The 24,804-nt window shown below is 32.5% G+C and overlaps 2 protein-coding genes across 2 annotated transcripts; both read right to left on the reverse strand.

The window, feature by feature from the left end:
- Positions 1-9,233: 9,233 nt before the first annotated feature.
- LOC140877236 (agamous-like MADS-box protein AGL80) lies at positions 9,234-10,275 on the reverse strand. Its single transcript, XM_073280766.1, has 2 exons — positions 9,909-10,275; positions 9,234-9,827 (listed from the first exon to the last, which is right to left on the reverse strand). Exons 1-2 carry the CDS (start codon positions 10,273-10,275, stop codon positions 9,502-9,504), a joined length of 693 nt encoding a protein of 230 aa, XP_073136867.1. The 3' UTR covers positions 9,234-9,501.
- Positions 10,276-12,873: 2,598 nt separating this feature from the next.
- LOC140877237 (agamous-like MADS-box protein AGL80) lies at positions 12,874-13,670 on the reverse strand. The gene is made up of 2 exons (XM_073280767.1): positions 13,304-13,670; positions 12,874-13,193 (listed from the first exon to the last, which is right to left on the reverse strand). Exons 1-2 carry the CDS (start codon positions 13,668-13,670, stop codon positions 12,874-12,876), a joined length of 687 nt encoding a protein of 228 aa, XP_073136868.1.
- Between the last annotated feature and the right edge of the window lie 11,134 nt (positions 13,671-24,804).

The following is a 24,804-nucleotide window of genomic DNA, read 5'->3' on the forward strand; positions in this document are numbered from 1 at the left end:
TTAGGGTTGAGTTGGTTCAGATTTTTAAGGTGTCATAGGCTGGAAACGAAGCTATTCACTTCTGATGCACACAGACGCGCAGGTTAGGGCTTTGGGAAGAGAGGGGTCGTTCTCCTTCCTCAGGCCATGAATTTGTTCGTGGTTTGTTGGGTTTAAAAGATTTAGATGTTGGCTAAAATTGAGAAGTGGTTTCACGGTCTTTGGTTTTCGAAGGAAGCCGCACAAACGAAAGTTTGGCGACTGCTCAGTCTGCGTGCGAGGAGGAGGAAGGCGTCTGGTGCAGAGCTTCGTTCTCACTCCTCAGGCCATGGTTTGGTCTGATTCTTGTTGTGTTAGAACCCCCTGGATGTGGGATATCCATGGGCGGTGGTTCTCCGGCCTGGGGCGGCCGAAGCAAGGCGGCAGCAACCATGGAATGGCTGCTGCTCGCTGCCGAGAAGAGGAGAGGGAAGGGGTGTCGGGTTTTGGGTTAGGGGGTGGGTCCCGGGTCGGGTTGGGGCCTGGGTCGGGTTGGGGCTTAGTGGGTTGGGTCAGTTGGGTTTGGGTCCGGTTTAGGTGGGCCGGGCTCGGGTATTTTAATTTTTAAGTATTTAATAGTTTAAGTGCATTTTGGGCTTTAATAATTAGTTAGAAAAATTATTTGGGCTCCAAATAATTTTATTTGGGCCCTAAATAATTTATTTAAGTTAGCCCAATGATTTTTATGGGTTTGGGAGCCCATGAGAATTTTTGGGCCAGTCCGTGAATTTTTGGGCAACTCTAGAGTTTTATTGGGTTTAATTAAGTTAATGGGCTTAAATATTTTTATTTAGGCCCAATTAAGTTTAATCAAGTTATTTGGGCTAAAATATAATTATTGGGTTTTATTTAAGTATTATGGGGTTAAAGTGAGTGATCAGCAGTTTGGACCAACCCATGAAAAATAACTAAGTCCGGAATATATATTTAATTATTTTATGCATGAAGTTTATATTTTAAGTATAAGTATATTTATTATAAAAATAAATTAAATATATATTACGAACATATTTTCAGTGCATGCATTCATAAAAAATTTACATGTTATGATTATGATCAAGTGTTGAGCAAAATATTTTTATGATGGGAATTGAAGTAGTGTGACAGCACAGAGGTGGTTATCCACTATTTATGTTAAGAGGTAGTTTACTACCAGCATAGAGGTGATTTATCACCGCCACGTACGTTGGTTCAGGAGACTGATCAGTCGGCACAGATTTAGTCACACTTACTGATAGGACCATATTATGTTTCAAAATGTCATGCTCAACTATGTTAAGTATACTTATGTTCAAGAATAAGATCAGTGATGTTTATGGCAAGATGATAAAATATTTTTATTCATGCATGCATGTACACCTATATGTATTAGTATGATTATGTGATGCATTATTTTTAACTTTGTTATAAAGGATTAGACATGTTGAGCCTCTAGGCTCACTACGCTTATATGGTGCAGGTGAGACATATGACTTTTATGTAGCTCCTACCGGTGGTGAGGACGTATGAGCTCACGGAACAGTGGCACCGTGACCGTTGCATGATTTAGGATTATTTCAGATACATTTTATCATGTTGTTGAATTTTAAGCAAATTATATTTTTAATTTAGTATTTCAGCACTTGGTGTTTTTGGAACAATGCAAAACTTATTATTTTTATTTCATGCATGATAATATTTATCTTTTATTTTGAATTACATATATGTATGTGCATATATGTATAGTATTGTTTTTAATATTTTATTTTTAAAAAAAATTCCGCATTTATTAGTAGTACATTCGTTGTCAATCAAAATTTTTTTCACTACATTCGTTTCTTTCAAAACAAACTTATCCATAGAACCTTTCATTGATTGAGTAATCTTCTTTTATGTTTCCTTTTTTTTTTCCTTTTGGCACTTCCAGAGAGGTATTTTCTAGGAAACATATTTCTTCAAGTGCTGATACATTAAGTACAAATTCAACAACATAATTGAGCTATATGAAACTATCTTTCGTATTTCATAAATACGAACTATTCAACAAAAATAACAATGAACTATCAAAACTCATAATCCAGATGATAATTCAATTTATAACCAGTTAATTTAGCTATTCAAATTTAACTTCAAATTTAAATTCAAATTCAAACACAGAAAATCGCCAATTTTCAAAATAAAATTTCGAAATTCATACCTCTAATCCTCGAATTTGTAACTCCTATGATCCTCGAGTTTTCAAACTCTACATAAAATTAACAAATATTAATCTCTAACATCAAATAAAATCAAATTATTTAAGAAAATAAACTGGGTGCATGTGAATTTGTAAATATACCTTCGATTTTCTCCGTGAGTTCTCCGTGAGTTTTGAAGAAGTTTGTCGTCTTTTCTATTATAATTGCGTGTATTGTGATTTGCGATTTGCGTGTGTTTTAGTTTGAAAATTTCAATTGATTTCACACGCCACCATAGTTTTTTATTTGATTTTCTTTATTTATATTTTTATTTATAATATAAAATCATTACATGGGCCCCATGTATAATAATTATAATTTAACTATATATAATAAAAAAAATTTAAAAATTTGGGGCCCCTCCCAAAGGTGGGCCCCTGGGCACATGCCCTGCCTGCACAGAGCAAGGGCCGTCCCTGAATATTTTATATATATATATATATTAATATATATACTTCATAGTTACATGCATTTTCTTGAGTGACGCTTTTCTTTCCGATTGATTGTTTAAGCAAGCAAGACTGCGTAGTGTTTGGAATGAGAGCTTATTTTGTTAAGGAAATTAAAAGTTGAGAAGTGTTTACTAAAAGCTCTTCTAAACATTATCTATTTACTGACTTTCAGCTTGATTGTCATTCTCAGCTTTGAGTTGATGATTTGGGATGCCTTGTTATAAGGTACTCCTATACATATATGATAATTGGATATATGTATGTATAGGTGCAGGTGCTGATATAATTTAATTCTAGCTAATATGTATTTTTAATACAAACTTTTTATTAATTTGTATATTAAGTTAATTAGATATTTGACATGCACGCACGATAGTTTTTTAGCACACAGATAAGATATGTTGTTAGAAAATTGCACATAGACAGTACAAGTGATTTGTGATTTTCTACCTAAATATATACCATATATATATGCTATCTATGTGCATTTTTAATGCAATTTACTGAGACTATATATCCGTCGCAGCGGCTTTCATTTCTTCCCCTGTTGTCACGGTAGAAGACGACCTTCACCAGATGATCTAATTAGTTCCTCCATCCTCTCTGTGATCTCTCTCAGAACCTCGTTGATCACCACATTCATCTCGTCCGTACGTGTCCCGCACGTCGAAATCTCCGATATTCGTGTTGCCTGTGCCAAAGATTCAACGATTAGTCAATGATAATGAATCATAAATTAAAATCGTGATTTTATACCTTCGATGCACTGGAAAATAAAGAGGGCCGGCTCCTTTCTCTTGTTTTCTCTCTGCAGACGGCGGATCTTGTTTCGGGCTCTCTCTATGAGCTTCCGAGTGAAGCTCATCTGGTTCTGCTTAAATTGGGCCTTGTCCATGTCCGCTCGATCCATGAAATGTTCCAGATTGTCGGCTGAGAATGAGGTAGTGTTTGAGATAGATTTTAGGAAGCAATTCTCAGTTATTTCTTAACACAATTTCACAAAATTTCAAAAAAAATTTAAGAAAAAGTTGAAAAGTGCTTATTAGGTAGTGTTTGGGAGAGCTTCTAATAAGCATTGTTCAACTTTTCCCTTCACAAAAATTTGAAATTTTGTGAAAGTTTGAAAAAAAAAGCTGATAAATGCTTCCTAAAAGCTTTCTCAAACACTACCTTAAACACTCCTTGAAACTCATTGTATGCGACGATGCATGCCTCAACTCCGCAGAGGGTGCTCAACTCCTCCACCTTCTTCATGAATCCCTTGCATATTTTCTTGAACGACGCCTTTCTTTGGGATTCTTTGTTTAGATAAGCAACTGTGATTTTATTTCTTCCCATTTCTTCGTTTTGATGAGTTGGGATACAACGATAGTCCCTCTTTATACAGTGAGTGGATATGTGTATGTAGTGCTTATATATGATCATGTATATTTATGGAAATTATTTCAACCTACATTTATAGACACTACCTCAATGATGTATTCAATGGTGAGAATTTATCAATATTTGTGGGGTCCATTGAAAAAATAGTAGAACCCACATGTATTGATAGATCTCAACCCTTGAATCTGCATTGAAGCAATGCCTGTACAGGTAGGATCTCACTTACCTATGTATGGATAGGGACGTGTATGTGTCTTATAAATGTGATATTTATAATTGAAAAAATTGTTTTTTTTGTCATTTATGTTTGTTACTTTGCGATTTTGGTCCTTTATATTTTCATATTTTAGTTTTAGTCCGATATCTTTATTTGTTTGACAATTTAGTCTTTTTTCGATGTGGCACCAATACAATGCTGATGTGGAATTGACGTGTATAGTGACACGTAGGCATTTTCGAAAAAAATGACTGAAATTGTCAAAAATCAAAACATGGAGAACTAAAACTGAAATATGAAAACATATATAGAAGACCAAAATCGCAAAGTGACAAACATGCAGAACTAAAATTGCAGTTTTTTTATAATTAGTCTTAAAAAAACTTGTGTTTTTGGATGGATATATTGATGTAATATATATGAAAGATTTTGATTTCATAATAGATTTACAATTTTTATTTCAAATTAATCTTAATTACCAACATACATCTAAATTGATAAAATATAAAATTCAAATGCATGTATATACCCTTACTATAAATAAAGCAAATATTGGATTTGACATTGACCATTCTGTTACGCCTTAAACGCATATAAATCTCGAATTATGAGATTAATGTTTTTAATGCATTAACAAAGTCTTATTTCTCTATGTTTTGATGATTAACAAAACTAGGTTAAAATGTTACTAATATTTACATTGAGTTTATTACAGAGTTAAAATTTTCAAAGATGAATTAATACTAAATTCATACTCAAGATCAGAAACAAAATTCGAAGAAGTTTACTACTACGGGATCGGAAGCTCCGATTGGCGATCGGAACCTCCGATCATGATCAGAAGCATCTTCGGAAGCTAAGGGTAGATCGGAAGCTCCGATCTTGGTTCGGAAGCTCCGATCTATTTCAGGGATTTTTATATTGGTCGGAATGAGGAACGGAAGCTACGAAGAACAGGTTCGGAAGCTCCGATCGTGGTTCGGAAGGTCCGATCAGTTTCTATGTAAAATTATATTGTTCGGAAGCAGATCGGAGGCAACGAAGTGAAGCAGATCGGAAGCTCCGAACAGGATCGGACGTTCCGATCCTGAACGGCCGCCTGATAATCTTGTCCGAAAGACTTTTGCCCGACACCATATTTATTGCGCCGATCGGAAGCTCCGAAGTGGATCGGACGCTCCGATCCAGTACACCCGCGTGTCTCAAAAATTCAAATTTCGGAAGCTCCGATGCAGGGATCGGAAGTTCCGATCGATGTCAAAATTTCAGCTATAAAAGGAGGCATTCCGAGGCCATTCAAATCATCCCAACATCTTCAAGTCTCTCAATCCTCTCAAGCATCATTCAAGTCATTTGTTGAGCAATTTGTAGCCCCTTTTGAGTGTTCAAAATATATTCACATATCGAGTTGTATTCGGGGTTGTAATATCGAGGGTTGTTAGTTTGTGAGTTGGTTGCTCGGTTTTATAAACACTTGTGTGTGAAGCCAAGTGTATTTTACGAGTGTTGAGGCTATCCTTGGAGCCCTTAAGGCCAAGAGTGTTGAGTTGTATCGGCGCGGTGATCGTGTCAAGTTGTAAGGCTATCCTTGGAGCCATCAAGGCCAAGACGTTCGAAGTGCTAGTGGATCCTTGGTTAATCGACTTAACCAAGAAGGGGAGACGTAGACGATTTATCGTCGAACTTCCATAAACATCTCTTATCCCTTTTACTGCTTTATTTACATTACGCATTTATTTACCGCACTTATTATTTGATTGCTTAAGTCTTCCGCTTGCGTACTTGCATAATCGCTTTAAATTGCTAAAGTTGCCAATAGAACCTAAATCCCCCCCCCCCCCATTAGGTTCTAACACATTCCAAATAGCTCAATCCAAACGGATTTTTTAAATTCATTCACAGCTTTCATTCATTTAAACGGAAAATTTCACCCTGCATATATAGATGTTGTTTTTACAACGCCTTTAAGAGTGGAAATTTATTAATATATGTAAGATCCGTTGAAAAAATAGTGAATCACACATCTATTAATAAACATTCATCTTTAGATATTCTTTGGGACAATGTTTGTACATATATGTAATGATCATAAATTAATGTGTCTCATTTAGCCTTTAAAACATACACATATATATGACGATTGACGATTAAAGTTAATGTTTGTCATTTAAGCCAAACTAATGATCTTTACTTAGGCCCCGTTTGGATTTGGTAGACATTTTTTTAAAAAAGCACTTTTTTAAGCTATAATTTTTTGCTTTTGAAAAAGCTCTAATTTTGATTTAAAAAGTGCTTATTTAAGCACTTTTTTGGTCAACCAAACACTTTATTAAATGAAAAGCACTTAAAAAAGTGTTTTTTTGGCCTAGCTTTTGAAACCAAACGGGGCCTTAGTTTAACTTTTTAAAATATTATTTATTTAAGTAACATTTCTTACCTTCGAATTATGTCCTACGCGAAGATGTGATTGAGATTTGGATAATTATTTGTTTTGGGAGTTTTGAATTGGCATTACCCTCCACATTAGTAGTTGAAATTTGATTTTGGTGATTGGATTTGCTGGATTAATTAAATTAAAGGATACGATTTTATTTTTTGATTATATAGTAACTCAGTAAATGCGCTTATATTATACTGTAAATTATTTTAATTTGGTCACTTTCTCTTAAAAAAAAATTTATTAGCGATTATTTGAGGTTAGATGCATCGCGTGGAAAAATATCGATGGAGAGGATATTTACATAATGGCATGGCTTCTGAATTTCAAACGGCAATAGAATTTTCAAATTGTATAAAAATGTAAAGTTTCTCGTTAAATTATGCTTAATTATTATTTTCTAAAATGATTTGTTGGGAAATTGTCAAATTGGTATGCAAAGTTCTGTCTTGACCAATAATTCGAGTGGGTATATATATAGTTTTAACACTTTAATGAACATGATTGAACTATCTTAATAGTTAATGTGCCAAAATCGAACTTTTAAAACTTGGTGAGTCAAAATTTAAAATTGAACAAGTTAGTAGTAAAAAATTATAATTCCCTTTATTAGAAATATGTGCGTGAATACATATATATTTGCGCAGCAAAATTTTGAAAATAGATATAAATTTAACCTATTAGTACTATTCCCTTTCAAGGAAAAAAAAATCAATTAAGTTACTATTGAAAAATATTACAAAGTAAAATCTAGATTACATTCAAACAGGAGTCCATCAGATTTTTCTTTCACAATACTAATTGATATTCGATTTTATCATACGTACATATCTAAATTTTGAGTATATAATCATTATTATTATTATTATTATTATTATTATTATTATAGACCATCTAAATAACCAACTTCAAAATAATTGGTGAATTTTGATTTGAAATTACAATTTTATCTTAACTTAATTTTCAATAAAATTAAAATTATTAGACAAATTAGTCATTTTATATGGCTTTCTCTTTTTGTTTTTTTGTCTTTACATGTTTTGTTAGTTTAGAAAAAAAAGGCTATATATTTTGTATATTTTTAAAAATTTTACATATATATATTCGGATTTCGGGTGTCTTAAAACCTCCAATCTTTCAACGGCATCTCTTCTTTTTCATCATCTCTCGATCTCGTCTCTAGTTTCTAGATCACCACCCATTTCTTCAAATTCATTCCAAACCCATTGCTAATAGCTATGACAATTCGAGCGATGATGATGATCTTGAAAATTGAAGAGCCAAAATTTTTTAATTTAAAAATAATTGAAAATACTGCAATTTTGATTCTGTATGTTTGTCACTTTGCGATTTCGATTCTCTAAGTTTTCATATTTCAGTTTTAGTCCTGCATGTTCCGATATTTGGCAACTTCAGTCATTTTTCTTCGAAAATGCTTACGTGACACTCTAAACGTCGGCTCCACATCATACTGTATTGGTGTCACGTCAGCGCCACATCGAAAAATGACTAAAATTGTCACACAAAAAAAGATAGCAGACTAAAACTGAAATATAAAAATATAGAAGACTAAAATCGTAAAATGATAAACCTACAGGACCAATAAAACAATTTTTTCAAAATAATTAAAGTTCAAAGTTGCATTTCAAGTTGGATGTTATTAAAATCCATAGTAAATTACCAATATATTTCTCTAAATATTTGATAGTTAATTTATTTGAAATATTTTAAATAGGATTTCAAATTCAACATTTTGAATACCCTAATCCAAACACAACCTTATTTTATTAATCACTTTCATGAATTTAGATACGTAATTTCAAGTTTTTCAGGACGAACATATATACGTAGATCACCAAATATAACGCGATTCTATTACTTTTCCAAAAATACATAGAACATACAAAAATAAACACTTGTCATTTAGCGAAACTAGTGTCTTTATTAATTGAATATAATGTAATAAAGACCTCAGTTTTATTTCATTAAATTCTCTCCACTCGAAGTTGTGAGAGATTTAGATAATCATTCATGCATGTTGTTATGGGAGCTTGATTAATTCGCAGTGCATGCCACTATATTGTATTAGTTGTTCAATCTGATTTTGCGTTTGCTGGAAAACAAATAAATCATACTCCCTCCGTCCCAATTATAATATCCATGTTTACTTTTTTGTTTGTCCCAAATATATAATCACATATTATATTTAGTAATATTTTTTTACACTTCTTTACTAATATACCCCCTATTAACTACACCTTGAAAATTGTGCAATCATTTTTTAATACATTAAATAGGGATAAAATAGGAAATTTATATAAAATTTGCTTTTCCAATAAATTTTTCTTAATATCAGTAAAAAAACAAAACAAGACAATGTAATCGGGACGGAGGGAGTATTTCCAATCCCCAAATCTTTTCTTTAAAAATGCTACATATTTTTACAATATATATAGCTTCTTTTTTTTCCCCTAAGGTATATATACAACAGTAACAAATGATATTAATTAATATGATCCAGCCCCACATGATATAGACGAGTTGGTAAAGGTTAAGGTGACGTGTGAAGAAATTCTCCAGCGTTGCGGGTTTGATTTTCATGTGGAGCATATTCTCTGCTGATCAAATATTGTGGGGTATACTCTGGAGGTTGATCACGTTGTTCCCTCCCTCAGGTCTCTGCCATTCATACGCATCCCTCGATTTAACACCCCATGAGTAAATGAATTTTTAATTCATGTGGGATGAGGTCTTTCGGGTCGACCCTTTAATTTTGAATTAACCAGATCCAGGAGGAGCAGATGGTGTATCGAAGAGATCAGTCAAGAGACTGTCGGAAACATCGTCAATGGGGCTCATCAACAAGTTCCAGTATGAAAAAACCGGCGGATTCTGATCTTTCTCCTCCAGAGAACCCGGCTTCGCCGCCCCCGCCGCCGCGGCTGCTTTCATTTCTTCCTCTGTTGCCACGGCAGATGATGACGGATCTTCGCCGGAAGCTCGTAGTTTCTCCATCCTCTCCGTGATCTCCGTCAGAACCTCGTTGATCACCACGTTCATCTCGCCCGTGTCCCGCACGTCGAAATCTCCGATATTCGCCGTGCCTGTTCCAAAGATCAATCGATCTTTAGTCCATGCATGAATGAGTCATAATTCATAAACTAACATCGTACGTAATTTCATACCTTCGATGCACCGGAACATGAAGATGGCCAGCTCCTTTCTCTTGTTCTCCCTCTGCAGGCGGCGGATCTTGTTCCGGGCTCTCTCTATGAGCTGCCGAGTGAAGCTCATCTGGTTCTGCATAAACCGTGCCTTGTCCATCTCCGGCCGCTCCATGAAACGTTCCAGCACCCGCCGCGCCTCCGCCGGAGACGGCCAGACTGCCGGCTGAGACTGAAACTCGCTGTAAGTGACGGCGCATGCCTCCACCCCGCAGAGAGTGCTCAACTCCTCCACCTTCTTCATGAATCCTTTGCATCTTTTCTTGAAGGAAGCCTTTCTCTGTGATTCTGTGTTTAGGTAAGCAACTGCGATTTTCTTTCTCGCCATTTCTTCCTTTTGATGAGTTGGGAATTAATACAGCGGTGGTTCCTCTATATATAGTGAGTGGATTTGTGTATGTATAGGTGCTTATATATATTTATTTATTATGGATAGAGATTAGAGGTGTATTTACGCGTCTTAGAAATTAAGGTGATAATTTATTCTAATTTTTTTTAAGGATTTTTTTTTGGAAAATTATTTTTTTGGTCCTATATGTTTGTCACTGTGTGATTTCGGTCTTCTATATTTTCAGATTTCAGTTTTAGTCCGCTATCTTTATTTTTTTTGTTGCAATTTTAGTCATTTTTCCTATGGGGTGATGGTGTGACATCATTGCAGTGCTGATGTGGAGCTGACGTGTGTAGTTCCACGTAAGCATTTTCGAATAAAAAAAACTAAAATTGCTAAAATCGAAACATGCAGGACTAAAACTAAAATATAAAAACATAGAGGACCAAAATCATAAAGTGACAAACATACATTACCAAAATTACAGTTTTTTTGTTTTTTATTATATTAATGTATATATATATTGATGTAACTTATATATATAATATTTTGATTTAATAATAGATTTCAAACTTCCATTTCAAATCTATCTTAATTACTAATATATCATGTCTAAATTGATAAAATATAGAATTTAAATTTATACATGTACCGCAATTGGCGATTTGATATTCACGATTCCAAAAAGCTCAATCCAAACAAATTCTTAATTCATTCATTCACCATTCTCATTCATTTTATATAATTTAAATTTAAATATATAACTCGCGCCTTTTATACATGTAACGATAATAAATAATGTGCCTCATTTCGTCAATTAAAACACACATACACACACATTTAACAAAATTAATAATATAAGAAATCAGTTAATTTGTACTTATTTTAATTTTTTTGTAAATTTTTTTTTGTAAAGTATCATTTTTTTCCATCTAATTCTGTCCTACACGAAGATGTTATAGATATTTTGATAATTAATTGTTTTGGGAGTCTGAATCGGCATTACCTCAACATTATTTTGCTGATTGGATTTGTTGGATAAATGAAATTAAAGGATCCGATTTTGTTTTAGATATATGGTAACTAAGTAAACGTGTTATATTTTGTACGTAATTTATTTTGGTCACTCTCTCAAAGTTTTTATTTGCCGCTATTTAAGGTCGGGTGCATCCTGTAGATGTCGAAAGATATTGATGGAGAAGATATTTTACATAATTGCATTACTTTCTGTCAAACGGCTATAAAACTTCTCAAAACACGTCACGATCTCATATATCTATATTCGTGATATGATTAACATAATTTATATAGGCAATGAAAAGTAGCACTTGACCTAAAAATAATGGTTTGGGTCGATCGAAAATCTATATCATAAAATTAATCCAACAGTATCACAAAAATTTTTACAAAAGATTTGTAAAATAGTGAATATGTAATGGATATATATATATATATATATATATATGAAAATACATACAAGGTTTCTCATCCATAAGCATTGGAAAAGGGCCAGCTTGTGCCCAGTGTGTCAGCTGCCCACATTAGGCAAAAACAAAATATATATATTTATATATTCAGTTTGATCTAATGCATTCTAATGTGCATGATTTTTGTGAGTGATTCTAAAACAAAACAAAACAAACAAACAAACTGCTATAACATACTAGGCTGCGTGAGATCAAATATATATAAATGCATAATTTTTAAACCCAAAAAAACTAGCAAAAAAAGAAACAATTTTTTGTCATTTTATAATTTTTAGACCTAAAATTTTAGGCTCAAATTTTTATCTACTATTATTTGACACGTACATCGTCGATAACTTTATATGTAGTGTTTTCTCCTCTCACGTTACGAACATCATGTGTTTTGATTCAAAATCAATTCAATTCATATTACTTGTTGTTTTATCATTCATATTCTCTACAAATACAAGATTTCACCAAATTTTAGGTTCGCTTTTTTCCTTCATTGTTCATAAACATTCAAAAAAATTTATTATATCTTGTGTTCTTTTTGCAATCGTGAATGAAGTTATGCTTATTTTTTGAATGTAGAGTTTATATTTTCTATCATAATTTGTTTTGATTGCGGATTATGTACACTCTGATCGTCGTCATTTTTTGACATTTTCCCAACAATTAACAAGTACTCCTGCTTTGTGTAGCTTATGATCGAACTGCAGGATATATATTTTTTAGTTGTAGATTAACTGGTGTTTTTTTTTTCTTACCATTATTAATTATAGTATATTATTGCCTACATTGAACTGAGAATCTGGCTCCGTCCTTGTCCATAAGATAGTTTCTCAACTACTTTTTCACTTAATTAACAGTATTAAATATTTTTAATTATGAAATTCTTATATGTACATTAAATTACATAATCAATATGAACGATGTTACATCTAACCGGTAAAAAACATTTGAAAACTTGAAAATGCAACATACTTTTTACATCATGTGACTCATTCAGTGTACCCAAAAAACACAATATCCAATTTCTAACACACATTTTTGAAGATTTATTATATTGAACGATTATAACAAGGAATCAATATTTATTACATAAAAAAAACAATAACAATGATTAAATTTAATGGGATCTAGGTCTAGACGATCCAGGAGCAGAGTCTGCATGTGGATTAATATCCCACCGGAGATCAGCAACACCTTCGTCCATGGGACTCATCAACATATTCCAGTACGAAAAACCTACTGCAGGATTCTCAGTCTCCTCCAAAAAACCCGCCACCTCTTTCGTCCTCATCGCCGCCGCCGCCGAGCCTTCACCAGCTGCGGATGACGTTGCTTTCAGTCTCTCCATCCTCTCTGTGATCTCCGTTAGTACCTCGTTTATCACCACATTCATTTCACCCGTATCCCGGACGTCGAAATCTCCGATATTCGCATTGCCTGTTACGTTCCAAATATTAACATATCTTAACTAGTTAAGGAGTTGTAAATATTTAGGAAAAAATTATAATCAATTATTTTTAAAGGTAACGTACATATATCTATCGTACCTTCCATGCACTGAAACATGAATATGGTAAGCTCCTTGCGCTTGTTTTCCCTCTGAAGACGGCGGAGCTTGTTCCTTGCTTTCTCGATGCGTTGGCGCGTGAAGCTCATCTGGTTCTCCGCAAACCGGGATTTTTCCATGTCCGGCATCTCCATGAAACGGTTCAGAATGCGGCGAGCCTCCGGCGGAGACGGCCAAACCTCCGGCTGAGGCTGAAACTCACTGTAAGTGACTGCGCATGCATCGACCCCGCAAAGAGTGCTCAACTCTTCCACCTTCTTCATCATCCCTTTCTTCCTTTTCTTGAAGGAAGCCTTTCTTTCTGATTGATTGTTTAAGTAAGCAAGTGTTATTTTCTTTCTTGCCATTCTTAATTTTTTTTTTATTTTGATTTGAAATTTGATGATTTGGGATTCAGTCTTAGGTCCTCTATATATAATAAAAATTGGATATGTGTATGTATAGATGCTTATATATATTTATTTACGGATAGGGACATGATAGAGGGTGTGTATTAATTTATCTTATCTTTTTATGTGTTTTAATTCAAAATCTAACATAATTAATTACTAGTAAATCAAATCTAGCTTAATAAAAGCTAAATTTGAAATTTATTCAAATAAATGTTTCAAATTCATGATTTTGAATTGCTTAATGGTCTAAACACGACTTTATGTCATTCACCAATTTCATTAATCTAGAATTTAGATATGTATATATGTAGCCCGCGCTTTTCACAATGTTTGTATGATCATAAATAAACGCGCGTAATTTAACATTTCAAAACGTGTGTTTAACGATACGATTAACGGGTGTAATTTAGCGACACAAATAATTTGATTTACTAGTAACGGGTGAAAAATTTGTGCAGAGATCTAGGGAAGAAAACGCTAAGAAAGCTCACAGTTGCGGTTTATTTCAACATACCTTAAGGGTATTACCATAATAGAAGATCTAACAACCCATGATTTATCATGTCAACCCTATAATATTAAGAGCAATGCTACATGTATAACGAATTTTGTACAACAAATCTTACAACACAATGCAAAAATTAAATATATCAAAATCTCACTTTACATTGAATGCAAAATCTCGCGATAAAATAAGAACTAAAATTTCATGATGTAATTGAGATCCTTTGTTATCATTGAATTCTCCCCAACACGCAGATGTGATAGAGATTTGGATAATAATTTGTTTTGGGAGTGCGAAATTTGTATTACCAAAATATATATATATATATATATATATATATATATATAAATTGCTCGAATTTGATTTTTCTGGTTGGATTAATGAAAAGAATCCGATTAATTCTTGGATATTTGGTAACTAAATAAATGTGTTATACTGTAAATTATTTGTAAGGTTAATTTTCTTTCTAATTTTGGATTTACCATTAATATTATTTTACTCAAAAAGAAGGATGCATCATGTTGTAAATATTGATGGACAAGATATTTACATAATATGGCATGGCTTCTTTCGAACGGCTTATATATATAGACTTTTCAAATTGAAATAAATCTTAAAATTAAGTTTAATATTATATTCCTAAACCGAAACTTGATAGTTAAATCTAAGCACCCTTAACTTGATACAAAACATGATATACCATGACTTGGATTCAACTTTTAGGATTTTAGTGATAATTTTTTTTTACGTTTTTTTAATTAGTTAGTCATGCATGTGTTGGATGTTAGGTAATTTAAACATATATTTGTGTTATTTTGGTCCGGTGTTGTTTATTTCTAGAATTGATTACTTGAATTTTAATTGTACTTACATGTTTGTGTTACAATTTCTAAGTGATCAACTTCATGATTTGGTTGTTTTCGTTAATCTGGTCTTCGATATATTTAATTATTGATTGTTTTATCCTTTTTTAATCAAGTTTTACCATGTATTAAATATAATGTCAAAGATTTATTTTTTAAAAAAATTTCCAAAAAATATCAAATTTATAAATTATAAAGATGGTCGATAAAATAGTTTTATTTTTTCAAATAGGTTCAACATGATAAAATCGTAAAAACATTTCTCATACAAATTCATTACACAAAGGATGGGACATCCGTGCAAGGTTTGTGCAAAACAAATTCGAATTATTTAAGTAAATGACTTTTGTTTGATTATAAATTTGATCGAAATCTAACCTTCTCAATTTTTACTCTTTGTTTAGTCTGAATATTTCATACATGTTTGAAGGTCATATATTTTTTTAAAAAATCAAAAAATGTTATAAATCAAAAAAATTATTTCGCCTGTGTCCAGAACATCGATATCTTAGTTACTCTTTGTAGGACATTGATTATTCAATCATTATATCTAACCATAGAATATCATTTGCACCTTTAATGCACCGGAAATATATATATTGTATAGTTCCTAGCTAGCTTTATAGTTTATTCTATATATACTGTGGCATGTGAAGCTCATCTGGTTCTCTATCGTCCGGGTTTTGTCCATTTTCTTGAATGACGCCTTTCTTTCCAATTGATTAATGTTTTATGTGCAAGAATTAATGATGTTCTTTAATTTCTTGACAGTTGCTTTATTATATATATATATATAGAGAGTTTCTTTCAAGTGTCCACCTACTATGCTCACCACCATGCCCACCAATAATGTGGCACTATTCTATTGGATGTGATAAAGATATGATAAACCGTAGGTCCAATAGAATAGTGTCACATCATTGGTGGGCATGGTGGTGGGCATGGTAGGTGGGCACTTGAAAAAAACTCTATATATATATATATATATTTGCTCTTTAATGACGTTATAGAGGATATAATTCATGCATAATCTGAATTTAATTAAAATATGACAAACACCCTGCACAAAGATAGCACGGGCCGGGGGCATTGCATCATTTGACCTCTTTTTTATTTTTAATATTTTTTTTTCACATTGTGATCAAACGGCCTGAAAACAATACACGAATGTTGTGTAAGGATGGAAAGAGGTTTCAAATCCATAGATTTTGATTTCGATTACATTTTGATCAGACTTAGTTATGTAAACATTAGATAGATCATAAATTAAAATGAATTTTAAATGACCACACCTTTGTCGAACGCAAAGAGACTTCATGAATTTGTAACATTTGGGTCAAAAAATTGAAATTTAACGGCATTGAGGACCTATTTCATCATCATTCATTTCTTCCTTTTCTTGAATGAAGCCTTTCTTTTCGGTTGATTGTTTAAGTAAGCAAGAGTTATTTTCTTAATTTCTTTCCATATATACTCTTTTACTATATTTGATGGTTTGGATGCAGTGTTAGGTCCTATATATAATATTTGGATATATATATATACATATACACAATATGTATATATGTGTGCTTAATTATATAATTTCATTTTAATATATATGTATTTTTAATAATAAAAATCTCAGTTATATATATATATATATATATATATATATATATATAATTAATAAGTATATATATAATTGACATGCACGATAATTTGTTGTGAGAAAATGCACATAGATAGTACAAACTGTGATGTATGATTTCTATATCCTATCTATGTGCATTTTTAATGCAAGTTAAAAATATATATATCGGGGAGAGACACGTACGTACTTATTGTAATTTTATGTGTCGTATTGCTACACCAAAAAAAATTATTTAGTATCATCTACTAATTTTAGTTTTTTTAAACCTCGGTCAACTATTTTTTTTAAGAAAATAATATATTTGAGGATGACATTTTCTTAAAATAAAAAAAAGTTGACCAGGTCTATTTTACAAATTTTTCCTAATAGATATTAGGGAAAATTGCTTTTATAGTCATGTATATTTGTGACTTTGCGATTTTAGTCCTCTATATTTTCATATTTCAGTTTTAGTCCGCTATCTTTATTTTTTTTTGTCAATTTTAGTCTTTTTTTGATGTTGCGCTGATGTGGCACCAATAAAATGTTGATGTGGAGATGACGTGTCAAGTGTCACGTAAGCATTTTCGAATAAAAAGGACTGAAATTACCAAAAATCGAAACATGCAGAACTAAAATTGAAATATGAAAACATAAAGGATCGAAATCGCAAAGTGACAAACATAAAATACGAAAATTGTAATTTTTCCTATATATTATAACACTATAGTACTACTGATAAATATTGGATATAATATGTATGTGTACGTAGGTGCTTGTATTTATAGAGGGGCCGGGGTGTAACATAGGCCAGAGCTTAGGGTTACAATAATGTGTCTTAAGAGTAATGAAAACATAAATATATAATATATTGTGTTTGGATTGGTGACACCCTATATTTCTTGTTCAAATTTGATTTTGTTGTTGGAATTTTTGCCCGAAATCAGCACATGCAGCCTCGAAGCTTCTTCAATTATCATTCCCTTGTGACTTTCTAATTATTTTTTTATATGTACGAGCCATAGTTAGTTTCTTTCTTGCCAGTTTCTTTAGTTTTGTTTGGAGTATGCCTTGACCTAGCTATATAAATATTATTACCAATCTGCACACACATTCCTACATGCTATTTGAAATCCATCGTAAATACTAAAATATTTCTAAATTGTCTATTCATTTCAGACAGCTATATTAATTAAATTAATCGTCGATCAAGATGTAAATATGTAATCTTATTTTCGGTTCAGTACGTGCTACCCTCATGGTAGTACCCAAAAACTGATCTGAACGGACCAGGTCAGTTTGCAGATCAAATGATTTGATCTGTTGAGCTGATCTGGGCCGTCCAGATCAACTTGGGGGTGCTACTCTGAGGGTAGCATCGACCCATCCCTTATTTTCATATACGATGTACGTAATTAAGATGGGGCATCAGGAGCATGTAAAAACTTCTCATTCTAGCAGGTTATAATATGTGTGCGTCTCACTCGAGGAATCTTCACGTCACATTTCTCAAAATCTTTAAAAAAAGAAAATGGAAAATGCAACATATTATTACATTTTCAAGAAATACATACATACGGTAGTAAACATACAATATACCATTTCCGACACAACCTTTTGGACAGCATTTTCATTTTCAAGAAATACATCTATGGAAAATTCCAAACATAGCCTATAGCTTAGCTACAACATTATATTCCCCAGGTCTTTTAAGATTTTAATTACTTGATCATGAGCTGGGGTCATGTAATTTATTTCATCTATTTACATTGGACTACTGCATGCTCCTTTATGCACGGGCTTGTTTTCGAGTTCGTGAACCGGCTTCGGAACAACAACTTCGATTCCTTTTCCCTATTTTCCCCAGAAATAGAATATATATATATATATATATATATATATATATATAGGCCACACGAGAAGCAAGAATTGAAATGAATTGAATTAAACAACATAACATGAGAGCCCGGCTGAATATACATAATATAATTCTTACAAAAATAATAATAATAATAATAATAACAATAATTTTAGTCCGATCGAAGCCTAGACTAGGGTTGGATTTTCAGTATACCGTATCCAAAATATTGATATGAAAAAAATTTCTACCAATACCGATATCGAAATTTCGAAATTTTGGTATGAAAAAAATCCATATTGATACTGTATAGATACCGAAAAAAAATTCGATATACCAAAAAAATGTCAATATATCGAAAAATTTTGGTACGGTATCCCAAAAAGTCGGTATTTTGGTTCGGTATCATAGCCCTAGCCTAGATGGCGTGCAGGACCAGACCCTAACTCATGGCTCATGTTGGGAACATCGGGTGGCAAGGTGCAAGGCTTCGTTATTCCACCCGAAATCGCGACTGCAATCAATGGGGCTCATCAACATATTCCAGTATGAAAAACCCGTCGGGACATTCTCGTTCTCATCCAAAAAACCCGGCTGCGCCGCCGCAGTCGCCGACCCTTCACCACCAGCAGCTTGCAATTTCTCCATCCTCTCTGTGATCTCCGTTAGAACCTCATTTATCACCACATTCATCTCCTCCGTGTCCCGGACGTCGAAATCTCCTACGTTCGCGTTGCCTGTTCCGAAGATTATAAATACGTACATCCAGGGACGGAACCAGGGTTATATAGTAGGGAGGGCTAAATTTTTATGTTTTTATTGTTAAACAGGTTAACAAGTTCTTTACATTGCATTAATATTTAATACTATTAAATTATATATCTTATATTTCCTAATTATATATATTTTTTAAAAAAACAATTTTGAAAAAATTTGACTGCGTGATTAGAAATTTATTTTTGATTTTTAATTTGTTTGAATTAATAGTTTATTATATATTATCCAAATGTACCAATTGTCTTGCAATTTTCTATTAGTATTTTTCAAAGAAGAAAATTGAAAAAATATAAACAAACTCCCCTGCAAATCCATAAGTTACGAAAAAATAAAACTAAAAAACGCACTAAATTTTGAACTCAAGATTACATTTTCATAGCCAAAATATTTCGTAAACATGCTAAGAAGCATTAAGCCTAATAAATGTAGTGAAGATTTGGGTTGTACTATAAAAATTATATTAAGCTCAATACATATACAAATATACATATACATGTGAGGGGTTAAGGGTGTGGGCTAGACTGGGCTTCATACAATGGGTCCGTCTCTGCGTACATCTTAATTAGTTAATGAGTCGTAAACAAGGTAGTGTTTACAAACCTCTAAAACTAAGTAATTATTGATTTTTTTCTTCATAAATTTATGAATAAAAAAATAATCGCTTATTTTTAGGGATTGCAGTGAACATCTATCGTACCTTCGATGCATTGGAACATGAAGATGGTGAAGCTCATCTGGTTCTCCATAAACCGGGATTTTTCCATCTCCGGCATCTCCATGAAACGGTCCAGGATGCGGCGAGCCGAGGCTGAAACTCGCTGTAAGTGACTGCGCACGCATCGACCCCGCAAAGAGTGCTCAACTCTTCCACCTTCTTCATCATCCCTTTCTTCCTTTTCTTGAAAGAAGCCTTTCTTTCTGATTGATTGTTTAAGTAAGCAAGTGTTATTTTCTTTCTCGCCATTTTCTTTTTTCTTTTTTTTCTTTTTTTTTTGCCTTTGATTTGATGATCTTCGACACATTCGTAGGTTCTCTATATATAATGGTTGAATATATTATGTATGTTTAGGTGCTTATATTTTTGCTGTTTATTTTTGTGACGTGTTTTGGATGAATTAATTAATTGACTTAATTTATTTATTATAAAAGATTTTGATTTGATTATAGATTTCAAACGAATCAATTGGTTCCAAATTCATTATTTTAAATAAATTAAATAGTTTAATTCAAACGCAACCTTATTTCATTCACCACTTTTATTAATTTCGAATTTAGATTTAATTTAACGGTGAAATAAATCAACGCGTGTCATTAAGCGAAACTATATATTAATGTAAGTAAAATAAGTTCGTACCTTATTTTCATTTTTTTATTTAATTAACTTCTTAGTTTTTTTTTAATCACTGAATTTCTCTCCTACACAAAGATGGGATAGAGTTTTGGATAATAATTTGTTTCGGCAGTTTGAATTTGCATTACCACAATATGTCATTAAATAGTTCAAATTTTATTTTACCGGTTGTATTAATGAAAAGGATCCGATTAATTATTGGATACTTAGTAACTAAATAAATGTGCTATACAGTAAATTATTTTGGTTAATTTTCGTTCTAATTTTGGATTTAACATTATGACTACTTTACTCAAAAAAGTGGATGCATCATGTCGAAAAATAATATTATATTGATGCATATGACTGTCATATTAACTTTTCGTTAATAGTAATTATCTATACGCGTGCGTCCAATGCAGCGTCAGAAGCTGAATAGAGATCCGAACAGTTACGAGCTGAATCTAAAGATGCACAGGCGGCAGAACGGGACCTTTGTTGATAGCAAGTCCCAACAAATCAGTGTACGTTGATTCAATTGAGTTTTATTATTTTACTAAATTGAACAACAATACTATTTATTCATGTCTACATGTCAATTGAGTTTAGTTAATTAAAAATAACATTTGAATACTATTTATACATGTATCTTTATCGTTTGTGAAAACAGGAGGAGGTCGAGCGTCGAATCATCGAGAGCTTTCCATTGAGTCATACTGGAGAGGAGCAGCATTGCCCGACGGCTGACGAGGTGAATGCAATTTATTTTGATGTCGTCGGTGGCGTTAGTCATCGACGGGTATATGGTATTGGGTCTACCGCCCAAACCATATTCTCGAAGGAGATGACACCTCGTCCTCGCGGGTGCAGTCAGATGAAGATGACGATGGCGTCACAGAATGAGGCGATACAGGCTGCTAGATCTGATGCACGAGCTGCTAGAGAGGAGACCCAGGCTGCGAGAGAGGAGACGCAGCAGCTTCGGGCAGCGCATGAGCAGACTCAGGTACGGCTAAGTAACACTCAGGTACGGCTGAGTAACACTCAGAGACGACTGAGTAAGATGGAGAAGATGATGGCTAGTATCTGCACTACGATCAACATGAAGAAGAAACAACCCACAGAGGGCACACGTGCTGCTACGTCTTTCGTTCCATCTTACTCGCTGCGCATTCAGGAGCTCACTCAGCCAGACCACGAGGACGGCGACAATGACGATGACGATGACGACGAGACCCAGCCGCCTTCGGATTGGTTATAGTTCCTTCAGTAGACTACTGCATGTATTGAACTTTGGATATTTTGTGTGTATTTGGGTTTAATATATATGCATTTGTGTAAATTTGGATAATTTGGGTGAATTTTAAGATTTTATTAATATTTTTAAATTATTAATTATTAATAAAAATATATAATAAATTTTATTTAATAAAATTATTGAAAATATATTGTATAAACGGTGGCTGTACTATTGTCACGGTTTAATTAAACCGTGACAAAATTTTGCCACGGTTTATTATTGAACAGTGGCAATATATTGCCACGGTTGAACTTGAACCGTGGCAATATATTGCAACGATTAACTTAAACCGTGGCAATATATTGTCACGGTTCATATTCAACCGTGGCAAAATTTTGTCACGGTTTAATTAAACCGTGACAATATATTGCCACGGTTTAAATTAAACCGTAGCAAACGTTTGCCACGAAGCCTATGCGGACGGTTTTATTTAACCGTGGCAAAACCGTGACAAATTCAATTTTGCCACAGTTTTTGTCACGGTAGAACCGTGGCAAACACCGTTTTTTTTTTTTGTAGTGATGGGCAAGATATATATTTTACATAATTGCATGAATTCTTTCAAACGGCTATAGGCTTTTCAAATTGAAATAAAAAAGTAAAATTGCTCGTTAATTAAATAAGGTTATGTGCTTAAATATTAATTACACAAAAACTTGTGAAACTATAATTTTGTTATATAGATTTCCTATTTGACCCGACTCATGAAAAATTGTTGTTTTTTATGATAAAAATATTAATTTTCACTTAGACGTGGATCAAATCAGGGGCGGCTCCACTTATGGGCAAGGGGGGGAGCTGCACCCCCCCCCCCCCCCCCCCCTTGATTTTTTTTTTTTATAAATGAGTAATATATTTATAGTTTAAAAATTATAATTTATGAAAATAAATTAGAAATCAAACACGGCATATAAAAGAGGGTCAAAAAATTTAAGTTAATCTTCATCGGTTAATGTGTAGAAAGTGACCCAAAAATTTGTGGCTCATAATCTGTAAAAAAAAATTGTAGCCCAATCACTATGTTTTTAAACCTAAACACAAATGAGTTTTAAATTTTTAAACCTAAAATTAAATTTTTGAAGCAAGAATTGTTAGCTAACAAGCTTGTGAGTTTGACTTTTAATTTACGAGTCGCAATAACTGTAGTGAAGAGAATTTTTTTTGCTGAGAAGATTATTACGAATATTAATTAATTATACTGAATATATATATATATATATATATATATATATATATATATATTAGTTTGTCGAATGAAGTTATTATTAATTATTTTGAGAAAATGTCAAGTCATAGTGGTAAATTGTAAGTGAAATTTGAAATCTAAAAATATTATTTAAATGAGAGTACCGTATTTAACTTTTTTTATATGATTATTATATATATATATATGTGTGTGTGTATATATGATCTTTTATTATGTTTGGCTGCCCTCCCTTGATAAAATTTCTAGATCCGCCCCTGGATCAAATCGACACATCTCACAAATATACATGATATCGTCTCACATCCAGTCAAGGATATTATGTTATAATCTTAAACGAAGATCGACTTGATAGTTAAATCAAAATATCCTTAACTTGATACACACCATGCATGATTGGATTCGACATTGCACGTTTAACCCAACATCTCACCAAAAGTATAGAAATATGCTTTTTTGTATACTCGAACTCATGACATTGGGTCTAATATCAGTTGTTAGGCTCAAGCGCTTAGTACCACTGGGCCAAAAACTATAGTTGTTGTCTCAGACACAATTTTATTTAATTTTCTTATATTTGTGACAGCGCAGATAGGTCGGGTTGTTGAGCTCATGAGTCTAGCTAGGGAGGGACGTTTCTTACTGTTGGTGTTGTCTCGTATCTCTTTCGATCGAGATCAGTCTTATCTTTTTCATATTATCTTAAGATCTAGTATCCCTATTTTACAGCCACCTAGCCAACCAGATCAAGCAGCGCAACGTCAACAACTTAACGCACTAGAGCTTCTCAGAAGGTCACTCATCCTAGTATTACATTCAACCTTGCACGTTTAACCCAACAACCTTCTCCCCTGAAAATTCGTCTAGGACCTCAAATTTTTTAAGCACGGCACTGGATCAAGAACTGTAGCTCGGGTGGCAAAAAAATTTAAAAAAAATTATATATTAAGTTTAGTTTAATTTATTAATAGCCCGGTGACCAAATCCCTAAAAAAAAAAATTCAGATCAACCCATAAAACAGACATGGGCTAAAAAATGAGGTTTTTTTGTTCACATTTGCTATTTGTATACACTATACACATAGCGGAAGAAGAATGTTTGTGGGAGATAGAGGGGAATAATGCGTGAGAAAAAAATGAATGATTCATTTTTTTTTATTAATTAAATTTTCCAACAATCAACTAATTAATCTAGTACATTATTCTTTTATTTTTGTTTTTTTCATTTTATTGTTTGTTTATAATTTATATTAAGTTTATCAATCTAAATATTATAATAATATTGAAACATGGGTTATTGTTTAGAAAATAATCGGTGTTCATATAAAAATTAAAATCATTATTTTATTATTAATGAATAATTAAAATCATTATATTTTATTTTAACAAACAATCATTTTATTTCAATTTTAATTCAAAATTATAATATTGAACTAAATTTATCTTAACTAAATTTTATTTTTTAAAAAACATTGATTTATTTACGTATATGAGTTTATTTAAAATCAATATTGAATGTTTCTATTTATAGAACACGGACTTAGATGATATATAATAGATCCAGTTGCACATGGTATGTATTTCGGAAGTCATTATTTATAAGTGCATTGTTTTTTAATGATTCATTTATATTTTATTTT

This window comes from Henckelia pumila, chromosome 2 (genome assembly GCF_033568475.1).
Source record: "Henckelia pumila isolate YLH828 chromosome 2, ASM3356847v2, whole genome shotgun sequence".
In the NCBI taxonomy this organism is placed as follows: Eukaryota; Viridiplantae; Streptophyta; class Magnoliopsida; order Lamiales; family Gesneriaceae; genus Henckelia; species Henckelia pumila.

What these genes read in the sequence shown, in the direction of transcription:
- LOC140877236 (XM_073280766.1), bottom strand. Translation starts at nt 10,275, where the DNA reads ATGGCGAGAAAGAAAATCGCAGTTGCTTACCTAAACACAGAATCACAG. An exon ending in CATGTTCCGGTGCATCGAAG is followed by an intron (nt 9,828 to 9,908) that starts GTATGAAATTAC and finishes TCTTTGGAACAG; the next exon opens with GCACGGCGAATATCGGAGAT.
- LOC140877237 (XM_073280767.1), bottom strand. Translation starts at nt 13,670, where the DNA reads ATGGCAAGAAAGAAAATAACACTTGCTTACTTAAACAATCAATCAGAA. An exon ending in CATGTTTCAGTGCATGGAAG is followed by an intron (nt 13,194 to 13,303) that starts GTACGATAGATA and finishes GGAACGTAACAG; the next exon opens with GCAATGCGAATATCGGAGAT.